At 26.6% G+C, this 15,400-nt stretch overlaps 3 protein-coding genes and 2 long non-coding RNA genes across 5 annotated transcripts; 3 read left to right on the forward strand and 2 right to left on the reverse strand.

Annotated features, from left to right (window-relative positions):
* Positions 1-1,886: 1,886 nt before the first annotated feature.
* LOC135121479 (uncharacterized) lies at positions 1,887-5,313 on the reverse strand. The gene is made up of 3 exons (XM_064045793.1): positions 5,191-5,313; positions 3,973-4,148; positions 1,887-2,065 (listed from the first exon to the last, which is right to left on the reverse strand). Exons 1-3 carry the CDS (start codon positions 5,273-5,275, stop codon positions 1,889-1,891), a joined length of 438 nt encoding a protein of 145 aa, XP_063901863.1. The 5' UTR covers positions 5,276-5,313; the 3' UTR covers positions 1,887-1,888.
* A 720-nt stretch (positions 5,314-6,033) lies between these two features.
* On the forward strand, positions 6,034-6,580 carry LOC135121472 (uncharacterized). Its single transcript, XR_010278990.1, has 4 exons — positions 6,034-6,111; positions 6,163-6,300; positions 6,368-6,414; positions 6,467-6,580. It is a non-coding gene; the product is annotated as an uncharacterized LOC135121472 (long non-coding RNA).
* Positions 6,581-9,803: 3,223 nt separating this feature from the next.
* On the forward strand, positions 9,804-11,147 carry LOC135121481 (uncharacterized). The gene is made up of 6 exons (XR_010278996.1): positions 9,804-9,927; positions 10,424-10,563; positions 10,631-10,683; positions 10,744-10,878; positions 10,933-11,000; positions 11,064-11,147. It is a non-coding gene; the product is annotated as an uncharacterized LOC135121481 (long non-coding RNA).
* A 2-nt stretch (positions 11,148-11,149) lies between these two features.
* LOC135121489 (uncharacterized) lies at positions 11,150-13,746 on the reverse strand. Its single transcript, XM_064045802.1, has 12 exons — positions 13,642-13,746; positions 13,166-13,591; positions 12,864-12,990; positions 12,711-12,772; positions 12,589-12,643; positions 12,413-12,460; positions 12,144-12,242; positions 11,944-12,080; positions 11,813-11,894; positions 11,689-11,745; positions 11,339-11,622; positions 11,150-11,269 (listed from the first exon to the last, which is right to left on the reverse strand). The coding sequence occupies exons 1-12, from the start codon at positions 13,684-13,686 to the stop codon at positions 11,150-11,152; spliced, it is 1,542 nt and encodes a 513-aa protein (XP_063901872.1). The 5' UTR covers positions 13,687-13,746.
* Positions 13,747-13,897: 151 nt separating this feature from the next.
* LOC135121490 (very-long-chain 3-oxoacyl-CoA reductase-A-like) lies at positions 13,898-15,213 on the forward strand. The gene is made up of 6 exons (XM_064045803.1): positions 13,898-14,036; positions 14,101-14,310; positions 14,370-14,516; positions 14,601-14,732; positions 14,801-14,935; positions 15,014-15,213. The coding sequence occupies exons 1-6, from the start codon at positions 13,898-13,900 to the stop codon at positions 15,175-15,177; spliced, it is 927 nt and encodes a 308-aa protein (XP_063901873.1). The 3' UTR covers positions 15,178-15,213.
* The last annotated feature ends 187 nt before the right edge of the window (positions 15,214-15,400 follow it).

A 15,400-nucleotide genomic window follows, 5' to 3' on the forward strand; every position in this document is an offset into this window, starting at 1 on the left:
TAAATTTTCAGTAACGCCCTCATACTTACTATATCACGCGGTCCCTATTCCATAAGTTTACATCGAAAGAATATACGTAATTTTGATCTCACGAACAACAGAGGGAGCGCCAACTATCCTCCGTCACTTTAGCTTTATTTTAGCGTGAGTCGTGATAGGTGAATTTGAACTTTTTAGGCGTGATATCTCGCTGAATGTTGACAATAATACTTTCTCTAGGGTTCTAATCTTTTTTTATATAATTCTACCTTTTGTTGAGTACCCAATGCTGTATTCGATGGAAAATTTTTGAGATAATTACTCACGTTGTATTATTATATGTTTCCCTTAATTTCTTCACGGAGGGTTAGCAGGTCCTTAATAAACAACTTTCATACGATCCTCTATTAGTGCTAGAGCTTCTCTTGCAATGTATTAATATAGTTTCTTATTGAAAACATACTAGTCTAGATATCAGCTAAAAAGAAAGATTAGGCTTGCATTAATTTTTTAATAACTTATGAAATTTTTTTTTATTTTTGTAGTTTGTTATGCCTACCCTCTTACGTAATATCAATTAATAATTAATAATTAATATAAGATATTAATCAGAAAATTTGTTGGAGGTTGGACAGCAGTTTACACGATTGCTTACCCTGAGGACCAACCTAAAAAGGCCATCCTGCGCTTACTTACAGCATCTTATTTACTTTCAAATGTGAAGTGCTACTATTTGGTTGCAATGCATCAATAATTGATACCTGCTCATCTTTGCTAAATGTAAATTTTGTAGGGTATACGGCTATAAGACTCTTGTGAGGATAGGGCAATACGAGCATTCTTAAGAGTTTGCATTCCTTTCGCAAACTGGGGTTTCAAAGTGCTACAAAACCCATATTTAAGTATGCATTACTTACAGAATAGTATAAAAATTTTTTTTTTTAAAAATTAAATATTACAAAAATTTATTTCATAATACAAGGAGTGCTTCTTCTCAACAGAAGACCTCTGGTTAAAAACCTATATTATTCTCATATTATTGGTCACACCCATTATTTAAAAAAAAAAAGTTAACGGGAGAGGCTCTCATTATTAAGTAATAAAAAATTTATATGAGGAATACAGAAGAATATTTTTATTAGTTATTAAATAAAAAAATAGAAGAAAGTGTTTATTTCACGCTAATGAAATGAACTGTCTGATTATGCACTTGAACACACGCATCGGGTAGTAGTATTCACTAAGGCGAAGTTTTTAATTGTGAAGTCTGTTTCCCTTTTTAACGATCTAGAAACTTAAAGTCAGTTTTAATGGACTGATGAGGGAATCTTCCGCCACAAATCCAGTTATATATGACGATAGAATTTATTGTTTGCAACATTGAAAGTTATCTCGTTAGTATAAGAATTGGGAGCCACGGCTTACTTATAATATTTAGAACAGTAGTATTACTCAGAACTTTACTAAATACTAGCAAAATCCACACTGTAATTTAAGCTCCAACTTAGGCGCGGCGTGCTCAGAGAACATTGACTTTACATAGAATATTAGAGTCATTTAGTGAAGAGCCTAACACCAAAGCTAACGACCAAGTGGTCATAGTACTATTCCAATCTCATTCAATTCCTATGGCTTCCGGATGCAGTTAGGCCCCCGTTAAAGGCTAGTCGTATGCTAGCAACTTACAATACAATGAATATATTAACAGTGGACGCAATAAGTAATTTTTTCTATTGTTTAATGTTCCAAAGAAATAAAAAAAATGTTAATAAAAACTTAACAAAAAGCCCTTTTAATTAATTAATATGTTTGAAAAAATGTGAAAAATAAAAAAAATGAAAATCTCAGACTTTATTAACAAAACATAAACTTCCATTTAGAAAAAATATATAAATTTATATTCTGGTAACTAAATGGGCTTAATTTTAAAATGAAGCGAAATCAAAGAGATGACGAAACACTTCAGATCTTGAACAAGATAATAAAAAGCGCGCAGGCCTTCGGGGTCCTGGCTTTCCTCGCAATCCGCTGCCGAGCCAATCTTCGCAGTGGAAAACGAGATGTGCTCATTTTCTAAGACAACTTCCTATAATAGTAAAAACATCGAAAGTAAAAAAAAATTATAAAAAAAAAAATTGAATGCTAATCTTTATATAAAATGTCTTCAAATAAACACGCGTTACAATAATGTAAATATATTGTAAGCAAGATAAGTACATAATAAATACCGTAAGACAAAAAATTATATTATACTATTATTGTTAATTTATTTGTTAGAAATATAATAATAATTTAATAACTATAAAATTAATACTAAACGGAAATGTTAAGACGACCAATTAATATTAAATTTTAAAAAAAAATTGTAATATAATAAAAACTTTTAAGTTGTACAGCAGGCAAGCTTTACTAAGTCTCCCCCGGTATCAAACAAGTGACAGTCACGCGCATTAGGACAGGCAAGTCCTTTACGCAGATTAATTGTTTTTTACTTATTACTAATTTTCCTTTTTATTTTTCTTCTCATTACAAAATGGCCAAAGCATTAAAGGAACAAAACAAAATTAAGTTTTTTCAATAAAATAGTAAACCGAAAAATTTATTATATAAGTAAGCAAATCATAAAAAGCATAAATCTAATTTAAATCAAGTTATTTTCAAATCTCAGAATAAAAATAAAATAATACACAAATATGATAATAAATACTTTCATGCAAACCAAAAAAAATTAAAATGGCGTAAACAAAAAAAAACCAAAAAAGATAAATTTCAAATAAAAAATAATGAAGCCAAAGAAAACTTTAAATTTTTATAAATAAAATTAAAAATACCGTTATAACATAAATTTACAATAAAACAGGCCAAACTATGAAAGCTGCAATTAATTAGGTAGTTAACAATCGTAACGCGCAAGTTTAATAATTATTACCAAAAAATTATAGCCAAAAAAAAATTCAGAAGTTAGTAAAATTCAATATTAAATATAACTTTTACCAAATAAAAGAAGTGTTAATAAAAAGCAAAAATTACTAAAACCGAAAATATGAGTGAGGTGCACTAAAATAATAATATTAATAAATATAATGATTTCAGAAGCCAAAAAACTATCCTGTTTAGCCTAAATCGTTCCAAAATAAATTATTTCTGCCAAATATTAATGTTAAAAGTTAGTATTTACTAAGTGTTAAATATAAAGTAAAATTATTTATATCAAAAAATATGAAAAAGGTGCACTATAAAAAATTATGATAAGGCTTCACATAATTTATTATAAATAATAGTCGGCCATTTTAGTACAAATATTAAAATTTTTTTTTTATTTTATAAAATTAATTCATTAGAGCTCTTGCAATAAATATTAACCAATCATCTTACAAATAATTGCTGATAATAAATGCGAATAAAAAGTTCAAAAGTCAGAAATATTTTTTACTTTTCCTTTTAAATAAAAAAATTAAGCAAAATATACATTATACGTGTGTTATTCTTAATATATAAAACGTAAAATTATAATATTTAATAAACTTTCAATAAGCAAGTTTTCTATTACTGATCAAAACAAATAAAAATTTAAAAAGAATAAAACAATCTAAAAAAAATTTATTTTTAAGTTTAAATGGTACTTTTATTAAAAGTTTTTATAATAAACTGATAGGGATTGCAGTAGTTAATATTATTAAATTATCTATTCTTTACTAAATACTATCTTTTATTATTAATTTTCTAATGATAATTTTGTAATTTTCAACAGTAATAATAATAATTAATTAATACTGGTATCAACAATATACCCCCTCTAAAATAATACTACTTCATTTACTTTCTAATAAACTTTCTTAGAAGTAAACTGTTTTCTATTTATATTTTTACTTTTAAATATAATTTTTATATCTGCATTGATATATATACTTTACTTTAATAATAATAATAATAATAATAATAATAATAATAATAATAATAATAATAATAATAATAATAATAATAAAAGCTAACGAGTTCTTGGCGGCCCACTGCGTTGGGGAGGGGCCACTGCTTATCGTCCTCCTGCATAATGTCGCTCTCGACTATAATCCTCCGCAACTCGCCGAGGACCGCTGTGCTCACGTACACTTCTTTGCGAATCATCGTATCGTTTTTGTAGTTGGAATTATTAGCGTAGCGAAGTTTTCCTAAATAATAATAATAGTTAAGAATAAAATATTTTAGGTAAAAAAAAATTAACTGGTAATAAGAAAAAATTAAAAAATATATAATAATAATAATAAAGTTACCTTATAAGAAATATAAAAATATAATAAAGAATAATAAGAATAATTATAAAACATAATAATAACTAAAAAAAATATATGACGTCAGCATCGGTATATATATATATCTAAAAATTATAGAAGATTCTTTTTGTAAAAATATAAAATAAGTAATATATAAAATATAAAAAAAATTAAAAAAAAACTATTTTGTATTATAAACCTTACTATTATATTATTTATATTTTTTCATCTTATTATATAATTAGATTATACAAAAAAGAATAAAAGATAATAAATGTAATAACTATTAAAAAAATTTTAGACGTAAGAGAGATAATCATATATAAATTACATAATAAGCGAAAATATTTATAGACAAGGATAAGTAAATATATTAAAGAAAATAAAACTAGAATTATATTAAAATCAGTTAAAATCTATAATAAAAAAATTTTAATATATAATAAAATTTATCTACTCTCAATAAATAATAAGTTATAATTAAAAAAATTAACAATTATAATAATCTTAATTGTAAAAAAAAGTTAAAAACAAGTAGGGATAAAGACCATAAAAATTAATTTAAATGATAAAATTTGTTAAATAAATAAAAACACACTTAACATCCTTAGCAGTGAAATAAAAGCTAAATAAAAATTCCAAACAAAAATAAAAAAGTAAGTAAATATAACTACTTATAATAACATTACCATTTTTATAATAAACTTAAATATTTAGGCTTCAAGTAATTAGAATATATAAAAAAAAACTAATCGGTTAATTAATTAATCCCTTAACTAAAAATAATAAACAAAACAGTGGCATATATAATTATTTATAATACCCATAATAAATTATGCATTAAATAAAATAGTAATAAAGAATTAAAAAAATATAATTATTATATAATAACATGTATATAAACAACATACATTTAATAAAACTAAATATATAAACAAACCGTCCGGCCTAAACTCAAATTCCAAAAATTCATGACCAAACTTTCCTTTATGACCGACGTAAAATCTTAAATAGAAATCTTCCATCACTGTCTAAAACTAGGGAAAAGCACAACAATACTCCAAACGAGCAGAGTTCAGTAGTGAAAGGTAAAATGCACTCACTATTGGCGAAATTAGTAGTGTATCGCCACGTGGTGCACCGACAAGCAATTCTCGCTGGTATTTTTTTTCTTTCTGTTTTTCCTATAACTTTTATATATGTATAACTGAAAGGGAAACCGTTATTACAATAAACATAGTGGTTACGAAGCTTTGGTTATTAGTTTTTTAGTTTTAAAGTGAGTAAGAATTGATTCTTTTTAGTTAATTTTTATATGAACTTTTAATTTTAATCGTTATTTTTATTATTTTTATTTTTAAGGTAATTTTTACTCTTATATTTTTATCATATTAAAGTTTTTTTATTTTTTAATGTTAATTATAGGGGTTTGATTTTCTGTTTTATTTTTTAATTTTACATATATTAAGTTCTATATATTTTTATTAAAAATAAATATTAGTATTAAGTTTTAATTCACCAGCAAAGACTTCAATTTTTAATATATAGCAAATTATAATAAAAATATAGCCTTAGTTTTTAATTTCTATGAGTTATTATTTTTTCTAATATTTTTAAAATATTTTTTTAATAATTTATTTTTACTTTTTATAATTTTTATATAACAATAGGAATTTTCACACTGAAAATTGCAATGACGCTTAAACTCATTAGCTTCATAATAACACAAAAACAGGTGTATACCTATATTGCTTTTATAGTTTTGTTTTACAAAAAGTTTATTAGTTTTCAGGTCTTTTAAGATTTTCGCGAGATCTTCACAGAAGGAAAGGCTTTTCTTTAGGGACTCGACTTTCTTCCGGTTTTAAAATTTAATAATCTTTCAAATAATTTTTATTTATTTATATTTTAGGGAAACTTAATTCCATAGTTTCCTCTCCCACCGAACATCTTCCAACTACTCTCAATTCCTCATCCCTTTCTGCTTCTTTATTGAGTCAAGATGCTTTAGCTATACGAAGAGAAGTGGAATTTCTTAATGTTTTTATTGGTTTTTATAGTGCTTTGCTATTATTCCTGAAATTTTCTTATTCTTGTGTAATTTTTTTATTTATAAGGATTTGAACAAGCTAACCGTTATTCTATTAATTCTATCTCGGGTCAAGTATTTCTTTTTTAATTTCTTTTTTTTCAGCATTTATTATTTTATATATAAGGCTGTTGGATTTATGGCTGAAGAAAACAAAATTTCGTCTATTTTTTTGAGGAATGTACTCCGAAGAAGGCGATCAATCAAAGTTTCTGTGTTGGATTCCACTGGAAACGTCATTTTAAAAGTTTAGAATGCTTTTAATTATAATTTTATTTTTTAAATTTTTTTAAATTTTTATAATAGATCCATCGGTTCTCTATTTTTTCCTCCGTTTTAATTTTTTTAAATGATTTTTGATTTTTTCTGCATTTCATTGATCGCTAGTCCGCTATATTTGCTTAATTCTCGGATTATTGTGTACGACCACAACGATAATTACATTGGGGAAGCCGTTCAAGAGTGGCATCTTTGGAGACGCCGTTATAATCTCTTTGTGAAGTATCGATTCGTAGATTTTAATATAAATTTTAATTATTATAGGAAAATTTAAAAGTTTTTTCTATTTTTTTTGAGGTTTATTTCATGTGTATTTAATTTTTTTATAATAATAATAAATTTTTGCTTTAAAAATATTTTTCGAAAAGTTTATTTTTAATTTATTATAATTGAGTTAAATTTATTTAAATATGAACTGTAAAACTCTTTTGGAATTTATTAATAAAAGATGATTTGTAATACTTTTTTCGTTTAATTTATTAAAAGAAGAAATTGATATATTTATTATTATTAATATAAAAAAATACAGTTTTTATTTTTTATATGAAAATATAATATATATTCCGTCGCTTTTTTATAATTTATTTTAAAGAAATTTTTTTTTTCAGAATTTTTTAATTATCTTTTATCATTTTTAAAGTAATAATTTACTAAATATATTTTATTCTTTTTTAAAAATTTTAATTTTCTTATTATTAACTTATATACTTTTTTTTATTGTTCAATAAATTTAGTAGAAATTTAATTTTTTAATTATAAAATTTTATTTAATATTTATTTTAAGCTGATTAATAAATATTTAATTATAAATTTCTAATTAATTTATACAACTTTAATGTATTATAACTTAAATATTATATTCTAATTGGAATTACATAAAACTTTTCGAATTTATTATTTTTTCTATAATTTTATCTAATTTTTTTTGCTGTTTTTTATAATAATTTTATAGTTTATATAATTCTGATTTACTTGAAAAACACTGCAGAACTAAACCTCCATAAAAACTTTTAGATTTTAGTTTTAGTACTTATTAAGTCTATAATAATATCATTTAGTGAAATACTTTGTTTAATTTCTTTTTAAAAACTTTATTTTGTAAACTGAAATTTAATTTCATATTTTTTTTCTGGAGATTATTATTAATAAATAAATAAGAATTATTTCGTAAGGATTATTTTTGTTTATGAAAGATTTTATATATATAAATAGTTAAAAAGAATTATTCTGGATTTGATTTAATTGTTATGAAAACGTTTTACTTAGAAAGTCTACAATATCTTTATTTTTAATAATCTATGCCTCTTGTTAGTAATAAAAATATAATACTTTTATATTATACCTTTTTTTTTAGTTAAAAAAATTTAGCGAAAAGTTTATAAAACAACTTTATACCTGAATAAAATTTATGAATACTTTATAAACTTTATTTATTAATAAAACTCATTTTTGTTCAGCAATAAAAATTTAAAAATTAAATTTCCAGGAATTTACTTTTAAATTTGCTTAAATTTATTTAACATTATTTTTAAACTTTACTTTTCTATAATTTTTTTTGCTATAATTTTTTATAATAAATTTTATTAAGTCATCGCTTTTTTCTATATTTAAAAAATAATTAATTTTATTAACTTTTTAATTTTGTTTTGCTTTTTCTTTTTGTATATTATATCAAGCATTCATGTCATTATTTACATTTATTTATAAAATTTATATTTAAAAAAATTTGAAGCTAACTTTTTACGTATAAAAATTTTTTAATTTTTTTTTTAATATTCTTTAAATAAAATGTATAAATGCTGTCGTAAAAGCAATAAATTTACACTAGTTGTTCGGTGTTTTTCGGGAATATTTTTTTAAAATTTTTATAAAAACTCTTTTTCTAAATTTTTTTTCGTTTTAATACGAGAGAACCGTAAATATTTATTATGTTTTAATTTTAAAAGTTATGGAAGTTATTATAAGAAAAAAGACAAATAAGGTTATTGAACCCCTTAATGTTTTCATATATAGGAAATGTAAATGGTTTTTCGATATATTAATTTTATTATTATTTCGTTTTATAATAAAAATTATTATAAGAGATAATAATCTTCTTGAATTTTTTTTCGTTTTAATAGAAAAATATAAATCTTTTCATGATATTGAAAATTTTATTATTATATCGTTTAACTTTAAAAAGTCATAAGAAAACTATTTTAAGAATTTTATTTTGTTTTTATTTTAATATAAAAGAAATGATAAATGATTTTGCTTATATTAATAATTATTATTTTTTTTTACTAAAAAAGTTGTGAAAAAAGAAAATTTAATTTGTTTACAAAATAAATTTTGTGAATATTTTTTATTGGCAGTTTATAATTTATCTGTATAAATATATTTTTCCTTATTATTTTCTGTTTAATGTTATTTTATTGCTCTGTTATTATTATATATTTAAAAATATTATGAATTTATGGTTTGTAAAAGATATTTAATGATATTTTTTTTGTAATATTCAATAAAGATCAAGAATAAGAATAACATATACTTTTCGTTATACTTACAAACACCATAAATGTTTATATAAAGTTATTTATGAATACTCAAGAAATTATATAGAACATACCTTTTGTATATATTACAACAGCAATACTTTCAGTATGTTATTAATAAGATTTATTTTCTACACTTTAGCATTTTTATAGTTAAAATTATTTTTGAAGAACAGTTCGTGAATAATTGCCGTTCCTGCCAATATATTTGATCATACTTTTATTATTTATTTATTGTCGTATGCAGCAAATATTTAGTACGTTCCTTTTATTATTTCATTATTTTGAATCCCATTAAAGCGCGACAGCTACTTGCCCGTCGGTTTTCTTATAAATAATAGAAATAATAATGGTGGATTTTTTAATTAACATTTTAGTTTGTTTGAATTTCGAATCGCCGTGAATGTTTTTTGTTACTGTCTTGTGTTAATTGATTTGAGTATATTATTATTTTAAAAATTTTATAAATAATTTTTTTTAACCAAATTTTTTTAGTTAGTAAAAATATATTAAAATTGGTTTTTTATATAGGAAAAGAATACTATTTTTATTACTATTTCATATTATTTTGTGTTTTGATATCTTGGAAATTAAAATGTTATATAACCACTCCACAATGTTCATTATTTTTTTTTATTTATTAAGAAAATCGAACGCCATTTGCCAATTCGCTAAAATTGATGCGGGCTTTCTCTCGTGGGACTTTCTGGCTACTGACGAGGAGGGTTGCCCCCTTGCGGCCGTGAATAAAAACTTTTCCAACTTTGCGCAGGAGGTCTCGTGGAATTTCTTTAACCATATTTTTTTTTTATTTTTTGACTTATAATACATTTATAGTTTAAGAAATATTTATCATACTTACCTTCGTTTGTATATTCATAAGTTAAAACTTTTTAATTTTACATGAAAATATTTATTAAAGCTTTGTATGCTTATATAAATAGTTACAAAAAGTGTTGTATATCTATAAAGAGAATAAGTTTTACATTATTAACATTTAAGTGTTTATAAGAAAAATATAATCATTCTAATAACTGAGGGAGTTATACTTTTTAAGAATATGATTTTATTTTTAGATATGCAGATGCCAACACTTTTCCTATAACTTATATAGTAAGCTAAAAGGATTTTTTGTTTCTATATAAATTTTATATTTACAGTGCCACTTACGAAAACATTATTTGTATATTATTTGTGTTTTCTTTTTATATATATATTTATTCAAACATTCGCATCTATTGTTTATATAAGCATAATTTTCTGTGTACTAGATCTTTACCGACGCCAACAATTACGCCATCCATTTTAATATTCCGGGAAACTCCAATCGGTTTTCGACTTTGGACGAACGCTCAATTCTATTGGCTGCTGCCATATCGATCGATACTGACTACTTCACTCGATCGAGCCGGTTTGTGCTTTTTTATTTGCACCAGTGGCGTGCTTTCATTCACTATTATTTTTTCCTTGTTTGGAAGGTTATTGCCTCTCCCGCTACCTTATTACGGCGGTGCAGCTGCTGAAAGTGGAGGTACCCTTTGTTTTTAGCTCGATTGACCACGTGGGTTCAGCGCCTATCATAACTTATTAGTGGCTGGAGCTGGAGTCGCCAGCGTGGGTCCGAAGCCGCTGCTGCCGCTGCTGCTGGTGGGCTTGGGGCTGCTGCAATGGGCAGGCGGCAGACGGGGGATCCTGGTACCTCCTTAGATGACGTAGATGGCGGAGAGTAAGTAGTAGGCTCCCTGCCACATGGCCGCGCATGACTTTTATTGCATAATAGGACCTATCAAAGAGAAGCAGAGCCTGATGAAAGCGTCAATGGAGGAGACGAGGCTTTTGCAGATGAAAGTAGCGCGCTCACTCTTATTTGATTGGCAACGTCTAAGTCCTCTTTTCATTGGTTTTCAACAGGTTCATGGTTTGATGACGTTATGGACGCCGTTAAAGATTACACCGAAGACCAATAAAATAAATAAAAAGTCATGGGGTACGCCGAATCACGAGTTGAGAGCTTTATTTTCCACGAACCCAAAGTTCAGGTCATCCGGAATTTCTTCGATATCCGAAACGCAAAGTTCTGAGTGGCTAAATCTTCCGGGCGTTCTCAGCTTCTCCGCCTTTGTGCCGCGTCCCAAGATCGGACCATTAGAAAACAAAAATACTATAATGCTTCACATAAGAAAAACCTCAAGTCTGGCAGAGCGCCGGACGGGGGACATGAGGACAGGAAGCTCATTGGCCCTCCTATTAAAGCAGCCGGTAAGCAAGGAGGAGGGGTCCAACTTTGAGGGCTTTAACGGGGTAATCGCTGCCAGTCTGGTGACCGAACCGAGCTTCTCAGTCACTGTAGGCTCGATGTTTTCGGCGTTGAGCACTCGGCGCGGCTCGGGCGTGTTAAGAGAAGCGGCGCTGGGACGGCTCACAGTGAGTTTGATAGTAAATTCTTTTTCAAGTTGCGTTTTTTCACTGGCTGCTTGAGTTTTTGGATCGAAAAGATTATTTTAGTTATTTAATGAAAAAACTATCTAAGACTTGCCTTCTTCGTTTTGTATAGGCTTTAAATTTTCTGTGACTTTTTTGTAATTTAAGTCAACTTTGGTAATTTTTTTTGGACTTTTAATAAAAAGTGTAACTTTAAAGTAAAATTTATATAACAAGACCTCTTTGATTTGGGGAGTTGATGGTGTATTCCTTTTCTTTGAAATCTTTTAACATATTGTAATTCCCCTCAATAATGTCGATCTAATTTTCCAGCTCAATTTTCTATTCAAGAAAGAAAGTTGATGCTCACCTGCAATCGTATTATTCGCCATAAATCCCCGAGATCTTCCAAATTTGTCCCACGTTTGCATAACTCGTTGAAATTTTTTAAACGCTCTTTGAGAATACACGTGGTTTGCTGCAAGGTACTGTGCAGCAATTCAGTAACTTTTATAAAAAATAATCTCAACATTTTAATAAAAGTATTCTTTTAATATAATTTCAACTCGCCTTCAGAAGGAAGTTGTAATTCCAAAAAAGAAGAGTAGTGATTGAATAATTTTTCTAATTTTTCTCTGCAAATGTTACAACTTAGAACATAATCCTCCGCTTTGGAAAATGAAGATAAGTATTAAAAAAATAAAATCTTGATTATTAAAAATATTATTTTACATAAAAAACTTCACGCAATGGCCATATTACTATGCTAAAATTTGATTCACCCATTTTTATTATAAAAGTCTACAAAATTTTTTGTAAATATATTATTAACATAATACCACTTTTCGCAGCAGTTTCATTTTTCTCTTTGATATCGGGCAGAATGCCTTCAATTAAAAACTTATTTTATTTAAATTTTAAACTATACTTAATAAGTAAATAAAAAAATTTTATTTACAAAAATATATATTATTTTTAACTTTTTGGTTACAGTTTTCTTACAAGTTATCATTACCTTCATCTAGTTTAGAGTTACTTTTTTTGAGCGTTTTTTTAACTTTAGGTTGAACCTGCTCAAGATAAAATCTTTTGTTAGTATATAAAAATTATAACAAAAAGAATTTTAAAGGAAATTACAGTCTTTGAAGTCTCAGAAATTAAACTGCAGTTGCTAGATTTTTTAGAGGCTTGGAAATTTCCTATTAAATCGTTAAACGATAGTTTGAAAAAAAAAAAAGGAATCTTCTTTTTATTAATTAAACAAATTTATAAACTTTATAGTTAGATTACTTTCAGCACCGTTTTTACTTACAGAGCCATGTTCCTTGTTGTATTTTTCAACCAATTCTTCTTGCTGTTTTTTCAACATTTTCTCTCTTATGTGAGGATCCACAAATTTTTCTTTTAGACCTATAAACTAAATTTAATTAACTATTATTTAGTATTTCTAACGGTTGTAATTTTTTTATAAAAGCTTTAGTTATTTTGAAAATGAGGTGCTTTCACTTAAGAATAACATTAAACTAACTTGTTAGTTTAATATGTTAATAATTAAATAGTTAAAAGTTACAACTAAGGAAAAACACTGTTACTTTGGGAGGAGAAATATGGGCTTTTACTAAAAACGGTGGCGTTTTGTTTTTTTTTAATTTCTCTTGTTTGGCCTTCTTATTTTCCAAATATTCTAAAAGCAGCTCTTTTCTACTTTTTTTTTCATTCAGTTTCTCTGTAGAAACAAGGCAATTTGAAGACGATGATTGCAAGTGACTATTTTCTTTTGATTCTTTTGTTGCAACGAGTTTGGATTTTACGGGCCTTTCGGGATTAAGTAGTGTGTGGCAACTTACTTTGTTTTTATTTTCTTTATTATCCTCCTTTTCGGTTTGAAAAGTGAAAAAAGGTTGCTCCTTATGAAGTAAATTTTCACGAGGTAATGAAGGCTCACTGAAATGTTCAAATAGTGTTACATTTTTGCTGCTCTTTTCGATTCCAGTTGAGTCATTATTGAAATCTCCCTGCTACGTTAATTTCAAACGAATTTTAAGTCAAGTAAACGTATAATGTTTACCTTATCACCTAATCTAGTCTCTGTATCAATGTCCCAAGTACTCATAGAAGAGAAAAATGAACTAAGTAAAAAAAGAAATGCGCCAGAAAATTAGACGTACAAGTTTCTAATATAGTTGCTTCCTCCCCCTCCCATTAAAAAAGGTTTACTTGTTCTTTAGCCCCTGAGTTTTTAGCGGCGGAGGTAAAAGTAAAACGAGCTTCATAGAATATAAACCCTTTCACGAATATATATAATAAACGCAATCCTCTTAAGAATGCCTCAAATTAGTTTGCTAAACTTTTTGATAGCTGTATTAATCGCTCTTACTTTTGGTCTCGCCAAGTTAATATATGTTTATTTTCTAAGAAATCCTTTAGATCTTACGAAGTTTGGAAAATGGGCCGTGGTAACAGGTAATAATACGAATATTTATCATTTCTGTCCTCGGATTACTAGGAACACTACCCTACATTGTAGGCTCAACTGATGGAATTGGAGCAGCTTATGCAACTGAACTAGCTCTTCGTGGTTTTAATCTCGTTCTTATAAGCCGTTCTCCGTCGAAGCTTAAGTACAGCTCTGAGTTTTTCAGATCCAGGTTTAAAGTTGACACCAAAATATTAGTCATTGATTTTAAAATAAAAAGCTTTGAAGAGATGAAAAAGGAAGTTTCTGAAGCCATAAAAGGTGTGGATTTTCTACACCGCTTACTCTTTTTAAATTTCACTACTTTTTTCAAACTTTAGATCTGGATGTTGGGATTTTAATTAATAATGCTGGTGTGGGCTATGATTATCCTGAATATTTTCACGAGTTACCTGAAGGGAAAGTTGAAGAATTAATAAAAGTCAACATTAACTCAGTGGCCTCCCTTACTTCTGCTGTGCTTCCTGGTCTTTTTATGATTTCATATTATTCCTCTTCTGTTTTTTATAAATAAATTAAACTTGTATTATAAATTTTTTATTTTTTAATAGGGATGCTCCAGCGCAAAAGAGGGGCTATTGTTAATATTTCCTCAAGCTCAGGATTTTTTCCGAACGGGTTGCTGACTGTTTATTCGGCTACAAAATCTTTTGTGGATTTCTTCTCTCGAGGATTAGCTCAAGGTTTATTTTTTTTTACTTTTTCTTATTTCTAAATTTCTTAAAAAAAACTTTTTTAATTTTACGGTAAGAGTATGATACGAGTGGCATTCATATTCAGTGTGTCTTACCCCTCTATGTAACAACGAAACTTAGCAAGTTGAGGCATCCTTCCTTCTTTGTACCAACTCCAGCTACTTTTGCTAAGCAAGCCGTTCGCTTAATAGGTAGGTTTTTTTGTACTTCCAAGCCCACTAAATAAGAATTGTTAATTTAATATTTTTTTTAATAAAAATTCATAAAAGGCTTTGAAAAAAGAATCACCGGTTGCTTTTCTCACTCACTTCAAATTGCTTTGACCAACTTTGTTCCATCCTGCCTGCTTCATAAGTACCTGTTCAGGCTACACTCTTCAGTTCGTCGAGCAGCGTTAAGAAAAAAAGCTCTTCAGAGGAAAAGTCAGCCATAGAAATTAATCCTTTTTATTGCACACTATTAAAATTTACAGTAAACTTTCGTAGACTTGAAGGCCTCCACTAGATTAAATAACATGTATTATTATTAGTTCTAGTTTAACTTATAAATAAGTTTATTATTGCCGATCTAACTCTTTATTAAATTTCTTGTAGCTTACTTTTGACAGTAACAAAAGACTATTAACTAAAAAAACGGTAAATATTGCCAAGGTTGCC

Source organism: Zophobas morio, unplaced genomic scaffold (assembly GCF_036711695.1).
Source record: "Zophobas morio isolate AGI-343-1 ecotype UQ-CSIRO unplaced genomic scaffold, CSIRO_AGI_Zmor_V1 ptg000599l, whole genome shotgun sequence".
NCBI lineage: Eukaryota > Metazoa > Arthropoda > Insecta > Coleoptera > Tenebrionidae > Zophobas > Zophobas morio.

Coding starts and splice junctions, on each gene's coding strand:
- LOC135121479 (XM_064045793.1), bottom strand. CDS start 5,275: ATGGAAGATTTCTATTTAAGATTTTACGTCGGTCATAAAGGAAAGTTT. Junction 4,149..5,190: donor ATTTGAGTTTAGGCCGGACG/GTTTGTTTATAT, acceptor ATTATTATTTAG/GAAAACTTCGCTACGCTAAT. Junction 2,066..3,972: donor CAGTGGGCCGCCAAGAACTC/GTTAGCTTTTAT, acceptor TTACTATTATAG/GAAGTTGTCTTAGAAAATGA.
- LOC135121489 (XM_064045802.1), bottom strand. CDS start 13,686: ATGAGTACTTGGGACATTGATACAGAGACTAGATTAGGTGATAAG. Junction 12,773..12,863: donor AAGTAAAAACGGTGCTGAAA/GTAATCTAACTA, acceptor ACGATTTAATAG/GAAATTTCCAAGCCTCTAAA. Junction 12,461..12,588: donor TAACTCTAAACTAGATGAAG/GTAATGATAACT, acceptor TTTTAATTGAAG/GCATTCTGCCCGATATCAAA.
- LOC135121490 (XM_064045803.1), top strand. CDS start 13,898: ATGCCTCAAATTAGTTTGCTAAACTTTTTGATAGCTGTATTAATCGCT. Junction 14,311..14,369: donor AGTTTCTGAAGCCATAAAAG/GTGTGGATTTTC, acceptor TTCAAACTTTAG/ATCTGGATGTTGGGATTTTA. Junction 14,517..14,600: donor TACTTCTGCTGTGCTTCCTG/GTCTTTTTATGA, acceptor ATTTTTTAATAG/GGATGCTCCAGCGCAAAAGA.